The sequence below is a fragment of the Daphnia magna genome, unplaced genomic scaffold, assembly GCF_020631705.1.
Source record: "Daphnia magna isolate NIES unplaced genomic scaffold, ASM2063170v1.1 Dm_contigs200, whole genome shotgun sequence".
Classification (NCBI taxonomy): domain Eukaryota; kingdom Metazoa; phylum Arthropoda; class Branchiopoda; order Diplostraca; family Daphniidae; genus Daphnia; species Daphnia magna.
Window position 1 is genome coordinate 95916 of NW_025533172.1, and position 26780 is coordinate 122695.

Below are 26780 nucleotides of genomic sequence, written 5' to 3' on the forward strand. Positions count from 1 at the left end.
CTCTCTCTCTCTCTGTCTGCCAAAAAGGAGGTGGAGGAGAGCTCATCAACAACCCCGAAAAAACTTGCGCGCCCCGCTCTAGCCAAACAGTTCATTTAGATCGTTAGCTTAATGCGAACACCATCCATCATCCTCGTATAAACTCCATATTCTTTTCTGGTCTGTGTGCTGTGTGTATACACAGTGAAGCAAAAGTTGATACGAGTTTTGCTGTGCGAGAAACTGAACGACGTGGGATGGCCACACCAAAAAGAGCAACATCGAAATGTACAACTTTTGGCGAGCGTCCCACATTTCCCCTTCTTAAAAAAAAATGGAAGAGAAAAAGAAAAAAAAGGGCTTTATATGCGACCGTGTGTGTGTTTCACCTGACCTCTTGGGGTCTAATCAAAAATATGACTGAAGGTATTGTGTTATGAACAGAAAGAATGATGCAAGAGAGTGGACGGTTTGGCTGGAACAAGAGGAAAGAAATGTTTCTACTGGAGATTTATAGGGCTCTATCGTTGCTACTCGGGTTTTTTTTCCCCCCCTTGTCTACGACGTATGTAAATATATCCAATGCTAGACGCGCACACAATTTCGTGAGCACGACAGGAAGTCTTCATTGAACCATCAGAGTTTCGAGTTCAAAGGCCAATTCAATGTTTGAATCATTCTTCTTTTCTTCCTTGGCTATAGACGATGTTTTTTTTTTTTTCTCTTTCCCTACTTGTCTTTCAAAAACTCTGTTGTTTCGTTTTCCAAGCGTACACGTGAAACGCTCCATGGCTACAAAAGTCAAATAGAAAGTTCGATAAACGAACCATCTGTGGGTTGTAGTAAGAAACCCCCCCCTTCCTAAAAACAACAAAAAAAAAAAAACAGAAGTCAAATGCCGCAAAACGATGGCGGTGCTGTTACATATTAAGCCGTCTTCCTGTATTCATATTTTTTTTTATTTTTTTTTTTTTGACCGCAAAGCACAGAAGAAAAAAAAAAAAGTATATAATAATCAAACACCTCATGTATATACGCATTTAGTTGTTGTCTAATAAGTACGGCAGCGGCAGAGGGCGTGATCGGGACGCGTTAAACTTTTTACTTCGTTTTTTTTTTGGTTTCCCCGCCATTTTGATATGCGTTTTCCAGCGAGTGTCTATTACCAGCGAACACGTCAACCCATCTAGTTTACATCGAGTCTCGTCAACTCGTCTGGACAGTCGGCCATCGAGCCCTGACAAAAGAGACATCGGCAGCTGGACGAACGCGGCTGTCGTCTCTCCGTCACCGCTTCGTTAAAGTCCCATCGTTAATGTCCTCTCCTTTTTGTTTTGTTTTACAGAGAGGGGGGGGTTGAAGAGAAACACAACCAAGTGTTAAGAAAAAGAAAGCACAAAGATGTCAGTGTCTATTTCGTTCGACTTGCGGTTGAGCTGCGTTCACTTGCTTCGCCGACGAAAAGATTCCCTTTCATTGGTTCACACGTTTCACCGTTGTGTGCAAGTCCGACAAGCACATCAAGTTCAAATGACAAGATTCTCAACGTTCCTTTTTTTTTTTTTTCCCCGAGTAATTCAGAGGAAAAATAAGAGAAAGGAAACAAAAAAATGTGACCTCAAAAACAACACAACCAAAAAAAGCGAAATAGATTTATGGGGGCGCGGGAAAACATTTGAAACGTCATCGAGATTAGACGAGTAGATCAAGAACTGTAATGTCGGATTTCTTGATCAAGCGACGGCGGCAAATTTAAGTAGTACCGCGATTACGTTTTTACAAAGAAAAAAAAATAGTTAATTTGAACCTTTGACATCGGATTCCCCCCTTTTTGTTTTCTGTCACAAAAGACCGGCTGAATCTTCTTAAAGTCTTCCTCGCTATCAATACAAGGCGAGACGAGCGATAACAAATAAAATAGTGTGTGAGAGAGAATGCCGAGCGGCAAGGTTGTTTACAGGTATACCAATGCATCATCAAAAAAATAAAAACGATGGTTAACACACACACACACACACACACACACACACACGAAAAAGTGGAAGGAAAAAACAACAAAAAACTGGTTTGATTCGTTTGTTTGCCCCTTCCGGGGGCTACCGAGCGAACGCAAAAGGTAAAAAAAAAAAAAAAAAGTTGATGGAATGGGGATATCAAGCAATCAACCAAAGATAACAAGCAGTAGTAGTAGTAGTTAGAGAAAAGCAAGAAAAATAAAGGAAGACAATCAAACGCGAATTACAACATCTATACGCGTATGTGTGTGAGGGTATTTTTCTTCCTATAAGACAAGAACAACTTCTTACCTGAACTATTAGTTCCAGGGATTCTTCAGCTTGGCGGACCTTCTCCTTCAGCTGCTTGATTGTCACCTCTGTGAAAAAAGATAACACACACACAAACAAACAAAGAAAAATACAATGAATTAGTTCAAGAGAAAAAAAACAAAAACAAAAACGAAAGAAAATAACAGAAATAAAACGGGTCTTGTGCTCAAGTAAATTGGATCATCACTTCAACGGTTCTAGTCATCGATCTGCTCGTTTGATATAACTCGTCCGCAGACAATCCGTTCCCTTCCCCCAAAGTTGAAAGGGAAAAAAAATAATAATAATAATAAATTCCCTGCATTTAATTCTTGCGCCAAACGAAACAAACGTGAACAGCATTTTTTTTTTTTTTTCTTTTTCTTTTAAAATCAATTCGGGAAGGTGCACCTGGGCAAACCTCGTCGTGTTGTTATGTAAACGATTCCGTTTAGTCCGCGTTATTTCATTTCGAACGCATCAACCAAACTGGCATTTGTTGTTTCTTCTCAAACAATTCAAAAGAAAAGATAAAGACCTATTTAAAAAAAAAAAAATAAATAATAATCATCGAGTTAAACCGAGCGGCAAACGCTATCCGTTCTCGAGTATGGGGAGTAGATCTAATCGAATCCTAAAGAGCTTATTATGATCCATCTTATTCATAAGTTTAGTGACGAAAAAGAAGTGACTCGTTTTCTCTTTTTCTTGAATGTCTGAAATGACTAGAAACGAGATCATACAATAACAATGCAGGAAGACGTGACGGAATAAAAGACGCCAATAACATCCCCCCCCCCTCAAAATCCCATCTGCATATGCTTCCCGTCTCAGCTAAACAGTCTTGTATTTATTGATGGAGGGGGGAAAACAAGAGACAACAGCAGAAACAACAAAGAAAACGAAGAGGCGAAAAAAAAAATAGGGACGCGTTTAAAAGAACCAAACTTTCTCGAATCCTATTGTGTCAATTGACAGACGATAGTCGCTTCTTTCCAGGGAAAGAGAGGCGCGACAATCAACTGAAATGAGATGTCATATTTGAAGAGTTTTTTTTTTTTTTTAATAAGAAAAAAAAAAAGAAATGGCCGCTCATATTATTTTAGTCTGTACTGACTGGTTGGAAAAAAATGCTGAAGCAAACAATAATATTCAAAAAAAAAAACTAAGAGACGTTCAGGTCGAGCTGTTTATCAAGAAGTGAACAGAAATAAGAGAGGCTAGAATAATAATAGACACAAGAAAAAAATAGAAAAACTTGGCTCTTCCCCTGCGTGTGTCTCCTTTTGCACACATGTTTTCCACGTCATTGTTACCGTGTCACCTCATCTGCCTCGCCATTCGAACGTGAGTGGCGACGACAACGTGGGGCTACGACAAAAAGGAATAACAAGTAAGAAAAAAAATAAGGGAAATGGTTATCATCATGACACGACGATGACGTTTAACTTTTTTTTTTTTCCTTCCTCTTCGTCTGTTACCAGGAAAAAGAAGAACTCATCGAGTGTGTATGTGTTGATGACCTGCACACACACACACACACACGTCTATTACGTCGCCTTTATTTGTTTCCCTATTTGTTTGAAGTTGTCGCTGTTCAATGACGATTCACATTTACACAGATCCTCCCCTCTCCTTCCCAATTGACGTGCACTCTCATTCGAAATTGAAGGATAACAAAAAAATTAAAGCACAGAATTTCACTTCGTTTCTACGTGCAAGATAAGAAGAAGAAGAAGAAGAAAACAAAATCCTTTTTACATCGCCATCGTTGTGTCCTACATTTAAGCAGACCTTGGTGCTCGCATCCAATCACGAGTCATCCGACCGTGTTCATTAAGTTTACGACCGACGATGGAAGAGGGGCGAAAATAGAAGCACGGAAACGAGTTGAAGAAAAAAGAAAGAAAAAAGTAATGCCCGCACGTACAGAGAGCAATCCCTCTTCGCCTCCAGACGGTTGACGGAATTCTCGGCTGCCCCGATCCGTGCTGCTCGCCCTCGTCCCTCACACTTTGATGTCGCTTGCCGATCTTCGCGTTGCAGCACTTGTTCAAGCATTCAAAAACGAGAAGAAAGGGGGGCAGAGTTGCTACTTTCCATCGCGGTTAAAATGGCCATTGCCGCACAAGCACACGGCAGACAGTCCGCTTGCTTTTCTTTTAGAGTGTGTTGACGTCGCTCGGGCGTGATTAAGTATAATCGCATCAGCCCCAACAGCTCCCCCACCAACTATTGCCAAAAAGGGCGTCTTCTTCCGCATCGCCTTCGAACGCCATACGGCGACCTTTTCACGTAAAAAAAAAAAAAAAAAAAAGTGTAGCTGTCGTGTTTAACCGAATTTAAACGATACACGAGCAATTGACGAGGCATCTCTTTTTAGATGCATGCGATGTGGAGATCAATTTTTTTTTCTTTTTAGCTATCGCCTGATCTTCATCGCTATAGTCTCAAGATATATTAGCCTACGCACAAAAATGCTTTTTGCTCTGGCCCTGATTGCCTTCTGGCGCATGATTATTATTACAGATGGTGATTGCCTTGAATCGAAAAAAAAAAAGGAGAACATCAGTGAAGAGGAAGAAGAAAATAAAAAGGGGGAAAAAAATAATCTAGTAGAACATACAGATTGGCCTTGAGGCTATCTGCCTCATTCTCGAACTGAAATTCAATTACAATCTCTCGTTTTTTTTGTGTGTGTGTGTGTGTATATCAAACGTACAAGGTTGCGTTTCTTTCACGTGCAGACCCCAACAAAAAATCTACCCATCCATTGCATCCATTGTTTTTTTTCTTTTTTCTCCTCGTTATCATCATTTCTGTTTAATTGACTGAAGACTGGAAGAAATAAGAAATGCAGTCGATTGGATTTGCGGCCGAGGAAAATCAAACGAAGTTAAAGAATGGTAACCCATAGCAACGGACGCCACGGACCGGTAGCGCATCCCTAAATCTTACAGGTGGCGTTCTTTTTGCTAACACAGCTTTGTTCCTTCTTCCCCTTGCCCCTTTTTTTTTTTTTTCCTTTTTAACGTATCGCATTAAAATAAAAACACCCAAGTCGAGCAGCTGTTTGAACGCAGCCGCCGCCTGATGTGCCGCCGTCGCCATTGGTTGCTGATGGGCCGCCTCAGGTGATGATTACCGCATTAGGTGTAGCCCTATATAACGCATCCAGCAGCAGGTTCCCCCCCCCCCCTCATCTTCCTCTTTTTTTTTTTTTTGTTCCCCGTATTAGAAAAAAAAAAAGGAATAAAACGTTTGGTCTTTTTTTTGATGCCCGCGCGTCCATCGTAAAAAATAATTTAAAATGCTCCCGCCGTCAATTTTTGTTTTTGATGGCCCTTCTTTTTTTCTTTCCCCCTTTTTTTGTGTGTTCCATTCTGCCCCCGTCGAAGATATTATATCATATCATACAAAAAGAAGAAAGGGATAGATATTTAAAACAGGATAGATACTGACTATGCTCACTCTGTCTATACAGAATAATAAGACCCTAAAATATATATATATTTTTTTAAACAAAACAAAAAACGATGCGAGCTCTATATTTTTCGGTACTATGCAACCACCAGTGGCGTACGACGGTGGTGGGAAAAAGAAAATTTCAACGTTCTTTTATTTTCGGAGAAGGGAGGGTTTGGAAAGATAATTGAAGACGTTAATGAAGTCAGCAACACAGACAACGGCGGCTGCGAAGGAGGGTCCATATAGACGCAGAGCAATCATTAAATAAAAAAATTTTCTTCTTCGGGAGCTGTATTGCAACACACGAGGTGGTCCTCACGCACGACACAATAAATTCATAAGGGTGTAGACCCTCTCGAAACACAACAGCGTCAAACTAGCGTCTCTTTTGTTTTCTGCTGTGTTTAAGAGGAAGAAAAAAACAAGTTCACTCACAGTAGTTTTTTTCTTTTTTCTCCTTAAAAACAACAACATAACAAACTCGATATGCAAAAAAGAAGAAGTGGACAACAGTAGTTGGGGGAAGAAAGAAAAAACTCGACTCGTTCAACAGGTTTCAACCAATTCCGACGATGCCGCCATACCTATTTGTTTGCTTGGTTGGTTGGTGGTTATCTCTTTTGAAACTCTTCTACTACTTTTCCACACAAAAATGAAGGAGGAGGAAGAAGAAAAGAAAATTACATTTTCCATACAAAAATAAAGAAGAAGAAAAAAAAAGGTCACTTCCTTATTTCACCAGTAGTTGTGTTTTACTGTGGGTTGTATACATGACGTTAAAAAGAAGAAGAAAACGGTTTGAGTCAAGGATCGAGTTGATGCTCAACAGCAATTAGCCAGTCAAGTCACGCCTGATCATTTCGGTTGGCCTTTTTCCTTTTTTTTTTTTTTATTGTAATATTTAAAAGAAAAAAGAGAAAAAAGTTAAGTATCTGGTCTTCTTTGTCTTGTGATCGACACGGCAACGGTACGTTTCCTTTTCTTGTGTTTTTGCTCCCATCGTTCAAATAACCCAGCTCGTATTAAGATAATATTTACAGTTATTAGTTGATACTAGAAAACATCCTTTCGAAATCCGGAAAAAAAAGTGTTGCAACTGTGGAATTTCCTCCATTTTTTATCCACTTGACTCTACCAGTTTTTTAAAATCGCTTGTTGTATTCAAAGAATGTTCGATTCTATTGAATTTCATTAAAAGCGCAGCACTTCCGATTCATATCAAATCATCCAACGGGATTTCAAACAAACGTGCACTAGAGTTCAAAAAAAAAAAAAAAGACTCTCGTACATGATAATCTGTAGGATACGCTTGGTTAATAACAACAAAAGCTTTCCTGCTATATTATTTGAATATTAGAAGAAAGAAAGAAAGAAAAAAAAGGGAAGAGGTAAGAAAAGGCAGACCGCTATGCGCAAACGAGCCACATACATTGCGCAATGAAAAGAAGTTGACAGAGAGACCCGATATTTCAAACCTATGCGCTCTACATATTATGCAAATGCCGTTGCGTCTATATGGTGATGCGCTGGCGTTCATTTCGCAGTTGTCCCCTCTGCTTTTCACACTCGGGGTGCTTCGTTTTTTACCGCACGATGGACGACACCCCACAACTTGCATGACAATCACGCAACCCCTTCTACTGTTTTCAACCCCCTTTTTTATTTATAAAAAAATCAAATGGATTGCTTATTGTATAGGGGAAGAAGAAGAGTTTGAACTATTATCATGCAGAATAAAAAAAATAAGAAAAAATGATGGCAGCCACCCTTTCCCCCTCTGTTCCTCATTGGGGGGTTTCCATGAGATCGGTTCTCTTCCCTTTCATTTTTCTCGTCCCATTGTTTTCAGTTCTATAGTTACCAGTAACACACGGAGCGGCGTCGGCACAAAACTCTTTTCCTCCGCAAAGCATATCGAGTTAATGAAGCCCTTTCAAAAGCGATTCTTTTCTCTTTTACTTTTTCCTTTTTTTAATTTCGAAAAAATTATAACCGAAGAGAGAACACACGGCAGCAGCTACCTTATGTAACCCCCCCTCTGGTGTGTTCGTGTGTGTGTGTGTGTGGCTATATGATCTGATGCCCCCTTTTGCCTATAGGTGTGTGTGTACCTTCGTATACAAGTCTATGCAAACCAACGGGCGGTCCTACACTTTTTGCTCCGCACTAACACGGTTTAATTCCCCCTCCTGTCTCTAAAGAAAGAAAGAAAAAAAAGAAAAATGAAGGGCTTTTGAAGTGACCGTAAAGTTGAAACGGCCTATATAATAGTCCAGGTGAACGAGAAAAATCTAATCTGTATAATATACAACGTCCGGGAGAAAGTAGATTACATTAACGTCTATCAGTCGCAAGCAATCGATTGAACTATTAGCTCAAGGCGATCAGATGACTGTTAAGAGAGAGAGAGAGTGCCGAATGTTGCAGCGACCAGCTCTTACATAATAACAATAATAACATTTTAAAGGGGAAAAAAAAAACGGGACTACTATATCAGCTGCTAGAGAGCTCTCCAGAAAAGCTAATTAGCCAGATGGCCGTTAAAAACTGGTTAGGAAACAAGAAAAGAAAAAAAAAAAAGTCTTTGGCTGGTGGTTGATGGAGGATCTAGAAAACAACGTAAACATGATGAACATCTTTTCTTTCAAAGAAGGAAAGACTATTGCTCTGCAGAGTTTAAGAAAAATGGCTGCAGCATCGTCAGCAAAAATGTACCCATCCAAAACGTGGGGGGAAAGAAGCGGTCGCACATAAAATAAGACACAAAAGAGCGAGAGAAAGAAATATATGCACACTGTACAATAACAGCAGGAACGTCGTTAAAAAAAATAAATAATAGACGTGTTTGTGTGGAACAAACCAACCAGTTTAAAGAAAATATTTACGCAACGACGAAAGAAAAAATATATATATATAAACCCAGAAAAAAATAAATATAATCAATTCATAGAAATGTCTCTTCGATAAATATTGAGCCTGCCGTATTTCAATACGAAAAAATAGAATGCTTTCGATATATAAAAGTTTGCAGCCTAACCCAGGCTCGAACCTAAGGCCGTACATTACAAACGGCGACACATTGAAGTGGCTACCCTATATTTTCTCATGTTTGGCTGCAATTCAGGTACACACAGACACACACACCAGGTAAGATCTTTTCTTCGTCTGTTGTCTCTTTTCCTTTCAGCTATAAATATCCAACCTCTTTCGCCCATCTTTTTCTATTTTCATCCTGACAAGTCTCGCAAGAAAACTCGCCGAGGGGGCGTGTTATCTGTCCCATAAGTCCGCCCCAAATGGCCGCTACCGAACACGCCTCCTGCTGCCGTTCCTTTTTTTCTTTTCTTTCAAAATCTTCGCCACTGTTATCGCTTTTTACTTTTACTAAATATTTTGTTCGAAACAGCTACCGGCAGAGATATTCAATTGCAATCATACAAGCGACGAACCTTTAAACTCTTCACATCACAAATTCTCATGCCCTTTTTCTTTTCCGGGAAGCAAAACGCAAACAAAGAAAATGTCGTCATCGTTACCAAGCACTTGAAAAAAATATGTTTGAATTATTATTTTTTAAAAAGGGAAAAAAAAAAAAAAAAAAAAACGCGGAGCAAGGACATGGTTCTTAAAATTCGCAACCTGTTTTTTGGTGGGGGAGGGGGTTCCCGGTCAGCTGGAAAATAATGCATAGAGAGGGGTGGGGTGAAGGTTGATTATAACGGAATAAGAATAAGATTGGTGTGTGATTTCTTCTTTATTGTTTATATTACGAATGACGAGATTGTGTTCAAAGCGATTATGCAGCCGGATCCATTTCCAACCGATTTTTATTTTTCAAATTTTTTGTTTTCGCGCTTTTTTTTTTTCGTTCGTTCGGCTCGGGTGTTGACTTTCCCTCCCCCCCTTTATGCTATTGTTCTTTAAAAAAAATAAAATAAATAAATAAAAACGAAAGAAAGCAATGACTCCCCCCCCCCTCCTTGTCTTCTACTTCGCATCCATTTTTCCTATAAAAACAAAAAATAAATAATAATATTCTACTTATTCATCAAAATCAACCTTGCATAACTAACGTAAGTCGATATGCTCGGTCGAAAACCTCACCGGCTGATGTTCGGAAAGTATGAACCGTGAGCTTGCAACAGAGCTGCTACGTACAGAAGAGGGACGGATAATATACAATTACCGATCGTGTTTTGTTTACATTTTTCTAGGTAAAAAAAAAAAAAAAGAAGAAGAAGAGGGGGTATCGCATGATATGCCCTTCCGAGTATGACCGACGTGTACTTACGACTACGGTAGTAAGGCGCTACTGGCCAACCTGCTGTTCTTCTGAAACTTCCAAATATATGCATACATACATTTACGATTTTCCTTTCCGTGTGCGCCTTTTCGACAAACCCCCGCAATCCTATTTGTTTATTCCCATTTCTCTTTGAGCTTTTCATTTCTCGGTGGTATGCCATCAGGTGGCGGTCGTCGAAGCATCAAAGTGTAGGAGGGAGCCGGGAAAGAAAAAAAAAAAAAAAAAAAACATTTTTTGTTTGCTTTGATCGGTAGTGGATTGCATGACTCGGTTGAATGTGCGCGGTTCAAGTCAAGGCCCCTTTGCGTTTCCATCCGTTCTACACCCTCAAAAAAGTGTATACACACTCATCCGTCCAGGCATAAGCTCTTCCATCATCACGTAGCGCCTACCTTTATATTGTGTGCGCTCTCGCCTTTTTTTACCTGCAAACAATAAACACAAACTACTACCCCCTCCCCCCCCCCTTCCTACCCCGTACAAGAGATGTTGAACTATAAGATGAAAACAAAAGCGTTCGTTCTCCTGTATTGCACCGGAAATTGCGCAACTAAATCTCGAACGATGTTCAGTCGACAACCCCCGGAAAAAAATCAACATTTTAAATCGTTTCTCGACTGAACGTTTCGTTTTTCAACTTCTTTTCAATGATAAACATTCATCATGGAAAAGATAATTTTTTTTTTTTTTTAAAGAAGAAGGGGGGGATACATGGCAATGATACGTGTAGCGTCGTTTAAGCCCATCTGCCGAATGAAAAATCTCGGTAGCAACGACGAACGTTAGCGTCGTTTATCACACGATGGACGCAAGCGAGTTTTAGAAATTTCAACGCATGAACAAGTTGACTCGTTTCCAAGGACCTCTTACACACACACACACACACACACACACACAGAAGAAAAAAAGATTTTTCCATGTTTTGTACTTGACTTTTCACCGACCTCTTCGGATTGAACGCGTGTCCGGTCTTTTCTCCAGTTTTTTTTTTTTCGAAAATAAATCAATCTCTTACACACTTTTTACTTATGTACAAGCAGCGTAATATACAAACGGAGTAATGCCCGTTTTTTTTTTTCTGTGTGTGTGTGTGTGGAAGAATTATCGTTTTTTTCTTCTTCTTCTTCTTCGGGACACGATTTTCTTGTACGACGTTCCACTTGAAAAGACAGGAAGTTCTTTACCCGATACATAACGTGATTCATTTCACCTGCTGTTCGGTTCATTGCGACGCGGACCAAGTGCCTTTTCTTTTCGTGTATACAATATGGATATAATGCATTTACTTTTTTTCTTCAAATTCTTATTTTCTTCTTCTCCCCCATTTTTTTCAAACTCCTCCCCATCTTTCTGTCTCTTTTCTTGGCTTCTTTTCTAACCATCATTCAGATTTAGAGGCAATAAAAATTAATGGACACTGGAGGGCTCTTTCTATAAATACCGACGAAAATTTTCCCGTCTTATTCTTCATTTTTTTTTCTGATTTTTCTTTTTCTTTTTCTTCATTTGTCCCATTTTTATTTTCGTTACCAAAGAAATAATATCACAAGTCCTTTTTGCCGCCATAGATTCAAATACATCAACGCCCGGAAAAAAATTTTCAAAACATCAGGAAAACTGAAAAAAAAAATTTTTTTAATGAAAAGAAAAAATAAATTGCCATAAACCGCCCCCCCCTTTCATTCGCCTCATGTTCGTCATCGATACAACTGAACTAATTGACGAGCGTACGAATCCGCATTTAGCACAGACAAATAAAAAAAAACCTACACCGGCCATTCAAAAACAAAAGGCGTTAAACAAAAAGCAATTCCGGAGCGGCACAGGCTCGTAATTTACATCCAGTTCAATTATTTTGTCTCACGATCCAAACCTACTACTGTTTTTTTTTTTAAGACCATTTTGGGCTTTACATAAAAAATACACATATGAGCAAGTAAAAAAATAAAAAAGCGGCAACGCAACGATAGAAAAAAAAAGTGGCCTTTTTATCCGTGAGTTCCACTGCAAAGCTGTAAATCACATTTCTTCCCCCCCCCCTTTTTTTTTTTACCTATTTCTTTTTCCTTCCTTTCTGTTCTTCCTCCACCTTTTTTTTTTCTTCTTCTTTAACACGCTGTAAAGTGCGAGTGTTGGTGCCGTAAATCAAACACCCCGGTAAGCGACTGAGACACAGCGTTGCCACGCTAGCCACTGTTTTTTTTTTTTTTTCTTTCTTTCTTTTTCTACCAAAAAAGGGAGAAGAGTTTAAAAGAAAAAATGTAGTGGCGGCGGCATAGGGTATTGTTACACGTCTTGTGTTTATGATGATGATTGGAACAACCTTAGCCAATCACCTTATTACGAGCAAAAGCAGGTTTTTTTTTGTGCGTCTGTCCGCCGCCAAATTCCACCCGTTTCCCCCTTTAGTTTGATCCCGAAAATGGTTTCAAAATTATTAATTTTTTTTTAGAAACAAGGCAATAATGTTAGTGAATCAAGGTATAATCAAAGAATGATTAAACATGGAAAACGAGCGCTACAAAACAACTGCTAGATCATCGATTTTTGTTTTAAAAGGTGGGAACGACGCAAAAGGTGCGCGCAACGTAATTAAACTGATAACGCTAACGCCAACCTACAGATTACACGACTCTCCATGTGAAAACTTGAACAAACGAAAGAAGGAAAACAAAAAATTAGGTAAATAGATAAAATAATAAGGTGGGCGCCCATTAAGTGAAGAGATGCGAAGACGAACGGATAAGTCAAGTAGGGAAAGGAAAATAAGATAAATATACAAGTGCACAATAAACGAGACACAAACACGGCCTTGTGCGTGTTAATAGTCGTCTGGAGTGACAAGCAAGAGGATCGAAATGGAAGCAAATTTTGAAGGGCGTCAGTATTTTATCCCCCCCCCCCTAAAAAAGAAAGAAACGTAACATGAAAACACTTAAGCTTCATTTGACTGTTAGTGAATAGACTGGCGTCAATTTCCACTCCATCGACAAGATGTTGAAACAAGTCAAAAAAGGAGGAAATCAAAATGTTTTATTTTATTTAAAAATAAAAAAAATGGTGGGTGTAGGAAATCCGGTTGCCAGGGCAAAGCTTTGCCCCCGGAAGAAATCAAGTGAAACAGATCGACCATATTCGCAAGGTTATCGCAGGTAATTTTTCGTGTAGGATATTTGAGGGTTGCGGAACCCGAAAAATTTTTGTGAGTTAAACCTAGCTATAATTCTCCCCTCCGCTCTCTCTCTCCCTCGTCCCCTCAGTGTTTTGTCGTATAATTTTCAACTACGGCAGTTAACGATGGCCAGAAGCGCCGGCCGTACACATCAAACAAACGTCGGTGTGTTCTAGTTCACACACACGCACTGGCTCGCCGTATATGTTAATAGCCAAAGCCGGTACCGGTTAAATGAGGGGAAAGAGCAATAAATCATCAATGGGTTTCGACGATACTTAAAAAGTTCCGCCATTTTCTTATCTTTAAAAAAAAAAAAAATTCAAAAGGAAATCCCCCCCCCAAATAAAAAATAAAACTTTGATTTCTTTCAATCGAATGAATAAGAAGCCAAGGTTTTTTTTTTGTTGTCCTTATCCCCCATTTTCATCCGCACTCGCCCTGCCCATACTCTTGCTCGCGTTGTAACTCCCTTCCTCCCAGTTAAACGCACCAACGAAAAAGTATAAAGTTTTCCAAGCTCGGCAAATCAATTATCAACCAAAGGATGGCCAGATTCTTCTCATTAGAACGGAGCTCCAGTCTTCTTCGTCTGTCCTGTTTCTTCTTCTTTTACTCAATAATGTAATTGGCTATATACCAACTCCCTCTCTCTCTCTCTCTCTACCCTTCCGGAGTTTAAAAAACTTTTCCTTCTTTCTTTCAACGGCCAGAAAGCCCGAAAGGCACATCAGAAAATGTGTGTTCCAACTTTTATATTTCAATCTACAGTATTACGGCCCCGTTTTAGCTGAAACTCAAACCGAACAATTGAACAGTCTATCGATCGATCGTTCTGTAAAATTTAAGTTTTTAAACTACAAAGCATCTCCTCTTTTTTTCTTCTCCTTCTTTTTGATCACAAACTTTTCGATGATGATTTAAGAAAAAAAAGAAATGTTAATTGTACACTAGCGACATACTGGTATGTCGCCAATCAAGCGCAAGTATCTCGCATGCGACGAGAAATGTACAACAAAAAAAGTATGAAGGTTAAAAAACGTACATCCAAACTACGACGTTAGACTGTTCAAAACTTCAGTTCTCCCCTCTTCAAAAATCAGTTTATAATGGCTGGCATTGATTTTTGTTGTCGTCTTTGTTTGGTTTTTTTTTCCTCAGGTGCGCGTTAAAAAGAAGGGGGAGTTCGTTTTTTCTTTTCTTTGGGGCGGATGGGTAGATAATTGGGTGCAACTGGCTGCGCGTCTGTCACGAACGACACGTCAACGGAACATTACACTTTGGCCATCATCACCGAGTGGATGGCGTCGAATCTATGGGAAAAAAAGGAAAAACACAGACCCACACGACGAAGAACAGAGTCGTTGATGATGATATGATGACAGTGTTTCGCCGTATTGTCGATGGCGACAGTCAGACGGAAGTGGAGGGAAAGAAGAAGAAGAAAAAAAAAAATCTCCATCACTCGAAATCTCTGACCCTCATCTTCTTTTTTGTGTGTGTTGCTTTTATTAAATAAATATACCCACTACCTTCTTGGTATAGCCCTTCTCCTCCTCCCTTTTTCATCTTCAATTGGCATCGCTGAAATGGCCAGCCAGCGACGGATATAATTACGGTTATAACATTCGTTCCTACGGTAGGTATATACACAACTTGGCGGCGGCGGCGGCAGGGTCCCCCCAGTGGGCGTGGACGGAAGGCGGCGGCACCAGAATCTCATCAAGAGATTCGAGCATTATTTTCTCAGTTGATTCTTCTCATTCACCAGTCTAGATGCCCTGCCTTCGTTTTTTTTTCATTCAAAATTACCTCATTCACGATACAATTTTGTTGTTTTGTATTTTTGACGGCATTGTTTCTCAACCTGTTGCGATCCCGAAGAGAACAAAGCCCACCAAAAATAAAACTGGCAACTGCGCGAGTCGACTCGATAAGGTCATATCTCATTTTAGAAACATTTCCCAATATTTTATTATTGAGTGAAAAGCGAAAATAAGACAAAAAAAAAATAGAAGACTGAAATGTCTGGTCGGTCAGCCGGTCCGACAGCAACGAAATTATCAAGTCAATATAAAAAAAAAAAAACCTGCTGATTACAAAAGTTTTATTGCAAGGGGCGATCGGCTTTAAAGCTCGACCTCTATTATCGGGTCGAGCCGCTGTTGCTTGTCTTATTATTATATCTGTATTGGCGTCACATCGAGCTGCTCCCCCCCCCCCTCCTCGTCTTTCAAACATTTATTCCCGCACACAAAGCGTCCTCGTCTCGACTTCCCTTTCCCGTTTTTATGGTTTTATTGACCCCGTCATTTGCGTCGCTGATCGACACACACACAGATGTAGCCTTATGGTGCCGTATGGCGCACTTAAAAATGAAAAATAAAAGTTCGATCATTCAAGCGGAACGTGGAAAAAAAATAATCATTTGAAATGTAAAGAATGAAATAAAATATAAAAATACGGGTCGCTCTCTCCAAGAAGCCACATCTCTTTCTTTTGATTCCGACACACAATATCTACCTGTTGTTGCGATCGTAACCAACCGGACGAATAATAATATTCAGACCCTCATATATATTTATTTTTTTTTAGGGGGGATGAATCTTATCGCTATATGGTCGACGACGGGTCTTTTTCGCGGCGGCGGCGGCGGTGGCATAATCTTCAGAGGCGATCGGTCGTACATTTCGCCGGTTAACGATCGATAGGCGGGGCGCGATCAACCGCTCTCTCTCTCTGCTCGTTTATTACGTATGCATCAAACCAGGAGAGAGCCTCCAAGGCAAAAAATAATATAAATATACAGACATACATAACGTTCGCTCGCGTTCGTCTCTCACTGCCTAGCATAGTTCTTCGTCGTTCCCTTTTTCTTTCTATATGTGGTGTTCGTAATACTATAAACCGCAGTGGGGTTGTGTTTTTGTTTCCTTCTCCCGAAGATTTCGGCATTCTGTGTTTCGTAGAAGGAAAGGCAATAGACAGATAAATGCGTGCGTGAATTGCGGCGTGAGTCGGTCCCAAAATAAGGCAAAAAAATTTCTTTGGAGAGGAGGAAATATCTTTTTTTGTTTTTCGATTCTCACGATATTTTGTCTTCTAAATGACGTCGATTTCCTTGAAACAAACATATTACCATATAAAAAGGAAAAAAAAAAACGATTTTGCCCATTTTTGATAAATAAAAAGGAAACCGAACATTTTGCATTATCAAAAGAACCTACAGGCCATTGAAATCAAATCAGAAGTTTTTGCCAGAACGACAAACATTTTTTAAAACAGTTTAAAAAAACACATCAATGGGCATTTTTATCGATTGATTTTAAACGAATATCATCATCAACAAAAAAACATTAAAAAAAAAAAAAAATGGTGGCTCAGAAAAGAAAAAATCAACCCCCTCAATAAAGAGAATAGCACCGAACAAAACGCAGCCACGGTGATGATGGCAGGTAACACACCGAAAGAAACGAAAAGTCGGTGGCACAGACTGTAAAACGCTCAGCGTCAAGCAAGAAAGAAAAAGAAAAAGAGACTCCGAGGTGCAATCTCCGATAAATCAGGTGCAACGTGGCACGGCCGTACACCAACGGGCGTCTCACCGCACTCAGTGTGGTGGCGGAAGCCCCACGTTCGCTTCTCTTTCTTCTTCTCGGTAATGGAGTATCATCGGCGGCCTTTGTTGTTGTTGTTGTGTTACACCAACCGAAAAAAGGCTGCCCTCATCTTCCACCTGGTTTTCTTAGACAAGAAAAAAAAAAAAGAAAGGAAAATCAACTGCATATAATAACTGGCCGGTCCATGGGACGCTCCAGGAGGCCCCCCACCTATACAATAAAGCAAAAAGAAAGCCCATCACACGAGGGCTAGCCGAAGACGATTCTCACCTTCTCTCGACACCAGAGACAATGCGCGCATCCAGCAGCAGCAGCTTGCATCCGCAGTCATTTCAATCAGATTTTTGTGTTTATTCCAATTTTTTTTTTAAACCACCCTCAACATGCGCACATATGAGAACCGGTGGCGCTATATAATACGCATTCATTTTTTTTTTTTCCCATAGAGCGCCGACATGTTTGCATGAAACAAAAGACATTCTCCTCCTCTTTCCCTGTCTATAAATTTAAAGGAATAAAAATTCAAAAAAAAAAAAAGTGTAATTTCGAAAAGATCCAGCATCGTTTCATCTTTTGTTCTCGTTCCACTCTCGTCATCTTGGCGGATTAATGAACACTAATTCACTTGTTTTTTTAATGATCTTTTGCGCCGATGGATGACGAGCAACGGAACACGCCAGAGGGATTAGTGTCTGCGTATACATATAATAATCACGTTCTGTCTCTCGTCAAGAGGGAAAGTAATTATTATTATGATTCGATCGTAGCAGTTGGGGCAGAGATGAAAAACAAAAACAAAAAAAAGTTATGAAGAATTGAAGCAAAGGCTTTTCTTACTCCCGACGACTCGCTTGAAAACGACAACCAAAAAACGGATACATACATACAACTGCAATGCAGTGCACGATGCAGTGCGCCAACGGGTAGGGGGTGGGGACCGAAATGAATCGTTTCTTCTGTCGATTCAGCGCTTTTCATAAAAATGTTGATGAAAGGGGGAAGCGAATTCTCTTGATTGAGAGGGAAATAAATCCTCGCCATCCTCGAAGAAGAAAAAGAGAGGATGCGTCAACAACGTCTCGTCAGTCGCCTGTGTTATTGCAGAGCCTCGCGTCCTATCCCACCTTTTTGTTTTCACGACCGTCCCTCTCTCGTGCGCCTACTGCTTCCGTTGTTCTTTCGCCTTCTTCTGTGAAATTATGCAGGATTTATTTTCAAAAGTGCTGCTGCAGGGCGGGCCGGTCAGTCGGAAATAAACGATCCTCTTTTTCTCGTTTTTGTCGCACCCGATGCAAGTGCATGCCGCTTTGTTTGTTTTAATCCTCGCAAGTATATAGCTGCTACACCCCCATGTTAAGTCTTTCGTTAAATAAACGCTGCCGTTCTAGTGCAATTTACGCAGCGGCAGGACGATGATGACGCAGTCCGTTCCGCTGGCGAACGTATCGCGTTTCCTGCCGCTTGTGTAGTTGTCAATGACGTCAAACGAAAGATAAGAAAAGCGGAGTCTACGTCAAGAGCAAAGTATTTAAATTATAAAAAAAAAAAAAAAAAATAGGTTCACGGTTTTGAAATTCGAGCTGAAAGGAAAGAAAATAGAGCCTTCGATTGTCTCCACTTTGGCGAAGCACAAACAAAAGAAGAGCGATCAGCTAAAAGTGGCCCAAGCGATAAATGTGTTTCAGAAAATAGGCCTGCCGTCAATCACCGCAGTAACCTTTGAAGAGCTTTGATAATTTTCGGCAATCATAGGATGGCTAGAGTACCGTTAAATATTTGCATCTCATTAACGATTGTCAACCGTCGTCCCTCTCCTAATAGCTAGTCAAAGCTGAGGTAATCTAGTGTCACATTTTCGGCAACAATTGGGAAATTAGCGACGAAAAAGAAGCTCCGTTGAATCATCAGCTCTTTGATGATTACCTTTTCTAGCGAAATTATGCCATTCATAAATTAGCTTCTTCCAGTCTAGTCACCTCTCTAATTGGCTCGTCATTATCACCTGTTTTTAACGATCGCGTTGGCACGAGACGGACAAAAAACAACAAGAGAATACGATCGTCAAGCGCAGCATTCAAACTAAACTATCAAATACCTTCACGACAAAAGACTTGCTTATTGTCTTTCGATTCCGTCAGGTATGTAAAAAAGAGAAAGAAAAAGAAAAATATTTATTATTTCCAAGGGAAGTCTCGACAGGAAATGCAACACTACGATGATCACCGTTTAAAGGTCTAGCGAGCAAAGTAAACAATCTTTGGGTTTGCAATGATATTTATAAAAAGAAGAGCAAGGCAGCGTTCGGGAACAATGACAATCGCTTGACTTGTTGTTCATTCTTTTTTTTTTTTAAATTTTATTACTGCTGCAAAACAACTCGTTTTGTTCTAGTGTTTCAAACAACATCGGTCAAATTCATCCATTTGTTATTTTTTTCTTCCCCCAAAGTTATGGCCAGTTGCCTTTTCTGGTCTGGCGAACGAAATAGGAAACAAGAGCCTGACATTTTAGGGGGAAGTTGTGAAAATATGCAAGGGATTGAATACAAACAGACTTTTTATAACAAATTTTTGGTCTATTGTAAATGAATTTATCGTGACAAAAAACAAAAATGAACGCAAAATCGTCCGACTGAAGCAGATGCAAAAATTTACTGTAGTACTACTTTAAATGGAAAAAACCAAGCGGTTTATGCATTAAATAAGAAGAAAGGCATCCATTTTTTTTTATTATTTTCTGTTTAAACTTTGGATCTTTTCACGGTCGATTATCCGCATGGATTGGCTGCGTTCAAGGGCAGAAATAACCGGACAATATTCGTCGGCGTTGTGGGGGGAAACGGCGGCGCGCGAGCCATTGTATATATTTAAAAAAAAGATCATCGAGCTCGACTGGCAATGATTCAACAACAGGTGTATACCCAGAAAGTAACAAGATAACAACAAATCAGAAGAATTATGAAGAAAAAGTTAATTAACTGAAACAGTTAATAAATCCTCGATTACCGAAAAACGACCGCATTGACCTCCTGGAAATTCATCAAGTCCTTTCCAAAGTTGTGATATTTTAAAAAGACAATCGAAAACGAATTAAAGATTTTAAACTTATAGATCACTTAGAGTCGATAGATCAAAACAACGTTTTTTTTTTATTATTATTTATTTTTCCCGTTTGCCTCTCCGGGGGCAACGGCAGCCGAAAAAAAAACGGGCGATATCAGAAAGCAAGATGGATTGGATTGCGGCTGCAGCGGCTCCGGGACACGACGATGGAACGAATACATTCCATATGGGATTCGAGTTGGCAGTCGCGCAAATGCAAAATAAAATAAAAAGGAAAACGCAATTTCTAACCAAACTCAAGAGGCCGGCTACCAGAGGATAGAGAGGAGTTATAGGGGTCTGATAGATTTGATGAATCGTTTTTGATTGGATTGTCGATTGCCCCAGGGATCACACTAAAAAGATTTTTTTTCTCAAACAAGAAAAAATAAGAAATGAGAAGCAATCAGGAAAGGATACCGGTACAGTTGCTTTTTTTTTTTTTTTTGCCTTATAAAAGAACAAAAAGAAAAAAGATTTATCCTACATACAGGAGCCAGTCCTACTTTGTATGAACATCGGCACCTGGTCAGGTGGTTAGCAATTATTAACAGAACCGATTCGAAAATGAGCTCAACCTCGTGATTTCAATTGTTTTTATCGGTGATGATCATCATCATCATCGTTCGACTTTCAGAAGGTGGGGATCAGAGAGGAAAAAAAAACAAAACAAAATCAGGGCACAAGAAGCCCCACATTTTTTTTCACATTTTCTTTCTTTTCCTCCATCCCCCCTGCCTGTTGATGAACGCCAAAGCCGATGAACTCACGTAATTATCCACAGCACCAGGAAACGTGTTTATACCCCCTCCCCACCACCTTGGCTTGGTTAATATTAAAAAATGCTTCGGCAGCGGACCCGACCGGTCCGATACATTAATGACCGCAGCGCTTCTAATTTGGTGAGATCCTCTTCTTCTTTTTTTAGTGTTTTGGTCTTGTTTCATTTTTTTTCTCTCTCTTCTGATTATGTACGAAGAGGAGGAGGAGGAACAATTATAACGGCCTCTTCTTCTCGCTTTTTTATTATTTACGATTCAAGGGAATAAATCGGGTGCACTCTAATGTCTTGCCTCTCCCTGCCCATTTCATCCGCATAGCGAGGAGGATGACCCTTGCCGCTTCACAAGCATACCTTCACCATAAAGAGGGGAAGGGAAAAGAGAATTTTTAAAAGGAATGCCAAAAACGAATTTGAAAAGTTGAAACACAAAAATTGCCAATAACGGAGCTGATCATCCGATAAAAACAAAACAAAAAGGCGATTGTCACTTCTGGTTTGATAGAGTGGAACTAAACAGCGAAATATCACCGGATTGTCTAGAAGAAGAAGGAAAAAAAATGGGGCAAAAACGAATCATCGATGCAGAAAGCGTGTGCCGAAGGATTTCGGGACGATAGGCAATAAAAAGCCTCAAAAGGATCTCGATGACAAAAGACTATGTGTCAAAGCCGGGAGGTAACAATCGATACGTCCGAGTCACACGTCTACAAAAAAAGAAAATACAAAAACATATTCCAGCATTGCCCAATAATTGTGTGATTAGTCAATTTCTCCTTTAAAAAAAAAAAGACAACCGTTTATCCCACGACTGATTGGATCGAGAATTCCTTTGATTGATGTTCTTCAGAGAACAAAACAATAAACGTAAGATGGAAGAAAAAAAAACAAAAGGGGCCGCGGGAACAGCAGCCAACAGTCACGGACACGTCTCGCATGTGTTGCGTCTGAGTTTCTTCATCCGGCAGGTACGTACATTGCGAGACATTGATGGATGATGCATTCGTTTGACCTTTTGGTGCAGGGTCACCCCCTCCAATTAACCAAGTTTTTCTCTTTCGTCATTTTAGTTTTTTTCTTTTCTTTTCGTGGATCGTCTGGTTGGCCTTTTCAGTCATCTTTTATTTTGGAAAAAAAAACAACTAAGCCAGTCTGTTCAGTTACTGGCTTTTACATCCATGTTTGGGTGGGGTTGTGGTGTGGCCATAAGAGCGCAGTTGTCGGGTTCTGAGGGATATATAGTAATAAACGCTAGCGGTTGGCATCGAATTCGAAAAAACGAAAAATTAAAAACAAAAAACCTTTAAAATTTCAAACGCTTCAAGGCATTCGACATCCGACAGTTTTGAACAAGAAATTCTACGAAAATACACGTGATGGAAGAGAAAAGAAAGACGTTCGTCTATCGGGCCAAACCGTTTTCTTTTACACGCAGTCCGGTTGATTACACCTCCCGAAAGAAAAAAAAACAAACTCGCGGCGCATTCAATGAAATGAGTATCAATCCAATATAACCATTTTGTTTTTTCAAAATAAAAACTCTTTTTTTCCCTGTTAATCGTTTCATCTCGTTCAACGTTTTACTAGGCAGCCCCCTCAAAAAAAAAAGATGGAATCGAAGAGAAATAGAAAAAAAGGAGAATCTGCCTCTCGCCTCATCTAGCGTGATGACTCTAGACGGAATGAAGGATGATGTATGGATTTTCTCATGGCCGGGCTTTTTGCCCGGTCGGGGAGAAAGAAAAACAAAAAGGACTCGGCCTGTCACAGCAGCCGACAGACAGCTGGAGCGGATATGTAATTGGCTAAGACGGGCAAATAAGGGAAGCGATTGATTCAAACAACGAATAGATTCGATAGAAAAGACACACACACACAGGGTCAACACAAAACATAACACAAAGAGAATAAATAACACGAGAAAAGCCAACAAGACGAGTGCAAGACGGAGAGGCTGAAAGAGATAGATAGGCGAATGCCAGCAACAAAAGGAATGAAAGGAATGAAATCATCTGCCACTCCATTCGAGTAGAGAGAGAGCCGATTGCCAAGAAGAGCTGCTTGTCGTTCGCTGGCGTCGTCACGGCCGCAAAGACGTTCAATCAAATCGATCGACAAGTCGCTGATCAGATTATGTCTCGGGTGTCGCCGGCCTCTTTTGACTCACTTCCTATAACCCCGCCGCCGCCTCGCCGCTTCATGGGCTGTTGTTGTCATAACACGACGACAACGATCCCCCATCCATATCTGCACCATCGCTCGATTCGTCTCTCTTTCATCTCAACGGAGAAAGGACGACCCGATGGAGTGAGGGGGGAAGAGATCACCGAATAAAGTCCTATATAGGAGAAATCGATAGTGGCGGCCCAACGATCAAATGGGGAGGAAGGGGGAGACGACGACTCTTGATCGAAGAGAGGTAATTGATCAAGCCTTGGATTGTCGGCAGTTCCGCAGCCCCCGTTAGATCATCACTAGGGACTAAGAGAGGGGGCAACAAGAGTGGGGTGATCAAAGAACCCCAATCGATAAAAGGCGGACAAGAATATACACCCAGCCATATAGATATATAGTCGGGTGCTGATGAAGCTGATGTATAGGATCCAAAGGGCGCCCCATCAACGAGCAGGAGAGACCCCGAAAACTAAACTTGCGTTGTGTGCTGTGATCCGCGCGCAGGCGTCATACGTAAACTTGCGAGGCCGCAATAATCCCCACACGTTCACTCACTTGTTTCCCTTTCGTGGCGCATATCCATCTTGTTTCCAACCTATTTCGAAATTGGTAGCCCTTTGCAACTGCCGTGTAACACTCCGTACTTTCCGCAACCATCGCGAGGGAAGGGAAGCGCAAAAAAAAAGGCCAAGCCACACACACAATACAACGTCAATGCAGACTACAAAGAAGCGCGCGCGGAATTCAAAATAGCATTTCGATACAAGCAGAGTACATAAAAAAATAAAACGGAGGGTAGTCTCCTCGGGACTAGATCAATTGCGATAGTCTCTCGTATAGTCTGCGGTGGAGTGGAAGCCTTTCTTTTAGCCTACCCCGAAATTGCGGTTTGCCCATCAAGAAGCTAGGCAAACCAAAGGCCGTAAAGTTTTTCGACATCTCGGGTCCAACAAACGAAATGGCCCAACAATAAAAAAGAAGGGACTCAAAGGAGGACCGTATCCTCCCCTCGAAAAAAAAGACTCTGAATAGGGAATCGTCAAAAGACCACACTATCAACAGGGTCATAACGATCTTTTGGGCCGGGGCAATAGATCGCGAAACCCGCAAAGAAAAAGATGTTCCGATACGGCCCCCATCCGGATTGCTCCGGCCCATCCGAACGTCATAAAATAAACTTTTAAGAGCTTTACAGAGTCAAGTGTGTACAGTGGACCGTCTTCGGCAGTATCTGCGGCTTCAAGAATAGATTCATCGATTTGCTGCTGCTGTTGTTGTTTTTATATGTTGCGCCATCAAAAGAGAACAAAAGAATCTTAGCCTCCCTCAAACTGTTCAAAGTGGCAAACAATAAACGACACACAAAAACATGGTTCGTCAGCGGAAGAAGAGCGCTCTCTCTGTTTTGTTTTTTTATCGACTCTCTTTCCGCTCGATTCCGATCAACAGTTTTCGTATTGAAAGTGTGTATTGTTTGTTGTGGTTTTTTTTTTTTTTGCTTCTTCTTTCCGCCCGGTTTCTTACGCTATTCCAGTCGCACGGCTTTTGTTGATTTTTTTGAGTGCCGGACACGGACGAATCGAATAAAAAAATACAATTTTCAATGTCGACTCTTATTTCGAGGTTCGACATCGCTTATCGCCACAGTTTTGAATGGAAACTACTTCGATTCGGTTACGGTGGCGATGAAAGTTTAGAATGAAAAACAAAATCAGCAGATAAAATTCGTATAGAAAAGACATTTTTAAGACATGTCATGAATGAAAACTTGGCTCCATCTTGCTGCTGAGCTTTGAGTAAAGAGAAAAGAGGTTTGTTGTTGCCTGCTGTTCCGTCATCGTTGTTGTTATTGCGTTGATTCCTCCTCCGTAAGAAAAAAGGAATCAGGGGAGTGGGGGAAAAAAAAACAATTGGAAATTGACCGGCCAAGCGGAACCGTTTTTAGCCAAAGTAACTTCATCAATGAGTTTCAGTTTCGCATCAAATAAAAATGAATCAAAGCGGAAGAGTCCTCCTTGTTTCGAGTCTATCGACGCCATAACTTTAATGATCAACAACAACAACAACAACAAAAGAAGCAACAAAAGGAAGATGGCGCGACAAAATCATCGGTTTGATGGTGTTTGTTGGAGGATGACGTCAAAAATTGCCTCCTTTTCAATACATCCCCCGAATACACAGACACCGTAAAAATCAAAGTCGACCGCTGCCACTACAATCCGAGGGCACACACAAAACAGATGAGTTTTCAAACAAGTTAAAGAAAAATACGGAAGCCCCCGTTAGTGAGCGATAGTGTCCATCCCAGTACAGACTTGCCAGTCTGTGTGTGACGACGAACAAAGAGCAACGAAGAGAAAAGAACGCGAGATTTTTCTCTTTCTAGACGACCAGTGAAGAATAAATAGAAAACAATAAAGGCGCCTTTCAATTCTAATCTAAGACACGGGTTCTTGGAGGCTCTGAAATCTTTTCCTGACGATTTGCTGAAGCCTTTCTCTTTGCATCACGTGGAGGTCGTTGAGCAAATGAACGCAGGAAGTCAACAACAAACAAAACATAATTTATAAAAAAAGCTGAGTATTAAGAGCCATGTTTTGAAGGAGTGGACGTTTTTCGTTGCAAACACAAAAGCGAAAAACCGAAAAAGAAAAAGATTCATCGACAACCATCTGACGCCTTCAAATAGGCAAACATTCTACCGTTGCCTATTTTGATTCCAACAAAATAAATACGATCAGCAGACACCACGGGCTCGATGATGACGAAAAGAAGTTTCGTCACGTTTTGTTTCTTATTGTCCCTAAACATCTCGACTCGTTGTCATTTCATATTCCCTCCCCCTCGACGATGGAACGAGCAAAACCGCACAAAATGATTTCAAAAAAAAAAAAAAAATTTCTATTTGTTTCGCTTACCTTGGTTGCGGACTTGACGGAATTCCTCGTTGTACTCGGCTAGCGTCTCGCGCAATTGTTTCACTTCCAGATCGACGTCCTGCATCCGGGCCGCTTTAGCCTGCAACCCATTCGTCATTTCCAACCAAAGGCACCGGATCTGAAATGAAAATTTAACAAAACGTTTAATATCCTGATTTATATTAACAGCAATTAATATTTTTTTTAACAACTAATTTAAGTCCCTTTTTTTTTACTGGCAAAGCAAGAAGAACTCTATTATCCAGCGGTTTTCTTTGTGTATCGTTGCGGCTGGCCGTGTACTTTTTTTGCTCGTAAAAAAAAAAAAAAAAGTGTTATGGAAAACGATGGGAATCGGCCATATTCTTTCAAGTCGTTTGCACTCTTAAATTGCAGAGACAACACACACTCGTCCAGCTGTAATCTCGTGTATCCCTCCCACACAAGACACCCCGGACACTATAGAAAACAAAAATGCTACGTACGATGTACTTGAATATATTCCCCCCCTTTTTTTCCCAAAAACTGATGCTGGGCATTTGATCCGCAGCATTTGCATGTTTAATTGCTGGGTTTCGTCTCTCCTCAGGCACCGAACGTTTTGTTGCCATATTTCCCTTTTTTTTTTGCTTGCCGCGCAAATGAAATAAACACATAAGAGGGAAGAAAAAAAAAACGAACGATTTATGTTTTCGCGTTGGAAATAAAAGAAAAACACGCCCCATTGCCTGTTTTCCTATTTTATGCCTTTTCGTGCATATTTTGCAAAGTATAAAAAAAAATAAAGACGGGCCACATTACAATTCAATAGCCAAAATAGTCGAATAAAAAAGAAAAGTTCCATGCCGGGGATCTTAAACAAGCATCAAAGACTTGCAAGAGAAAACGGGGTGCACACACACATGTTCCAGTATTAGATATAATATTCAACATAAAATATACAGGTTACGACCG

At 40.4% G+C, this 26780-nt stretch overlaps 1 protein-coding gene across 1 annotated transcript in view; it reads right to left on the reverse strand.

The window, feature by feature from the left end:
• The window catches only part of LOC123467590 (homeobox protein cut-like), a gene marked incomplete at its 5' end in the record, with an annotated part of 86109 nt that extends 60159 nt beyond the window's left edge, over positions 1-25950 (reverse strand). The window contains 2 exon segments of the mRNA XM_045167460.1: positions 2286-2353; positions 25827-25950. Coding sequence (XP_045023395.1) covers positions 2286-2353; positions 25827-25950 — 192 coding nt within the window.
• Positions 25951-26780: the final 830 nt, after the last annotated feature.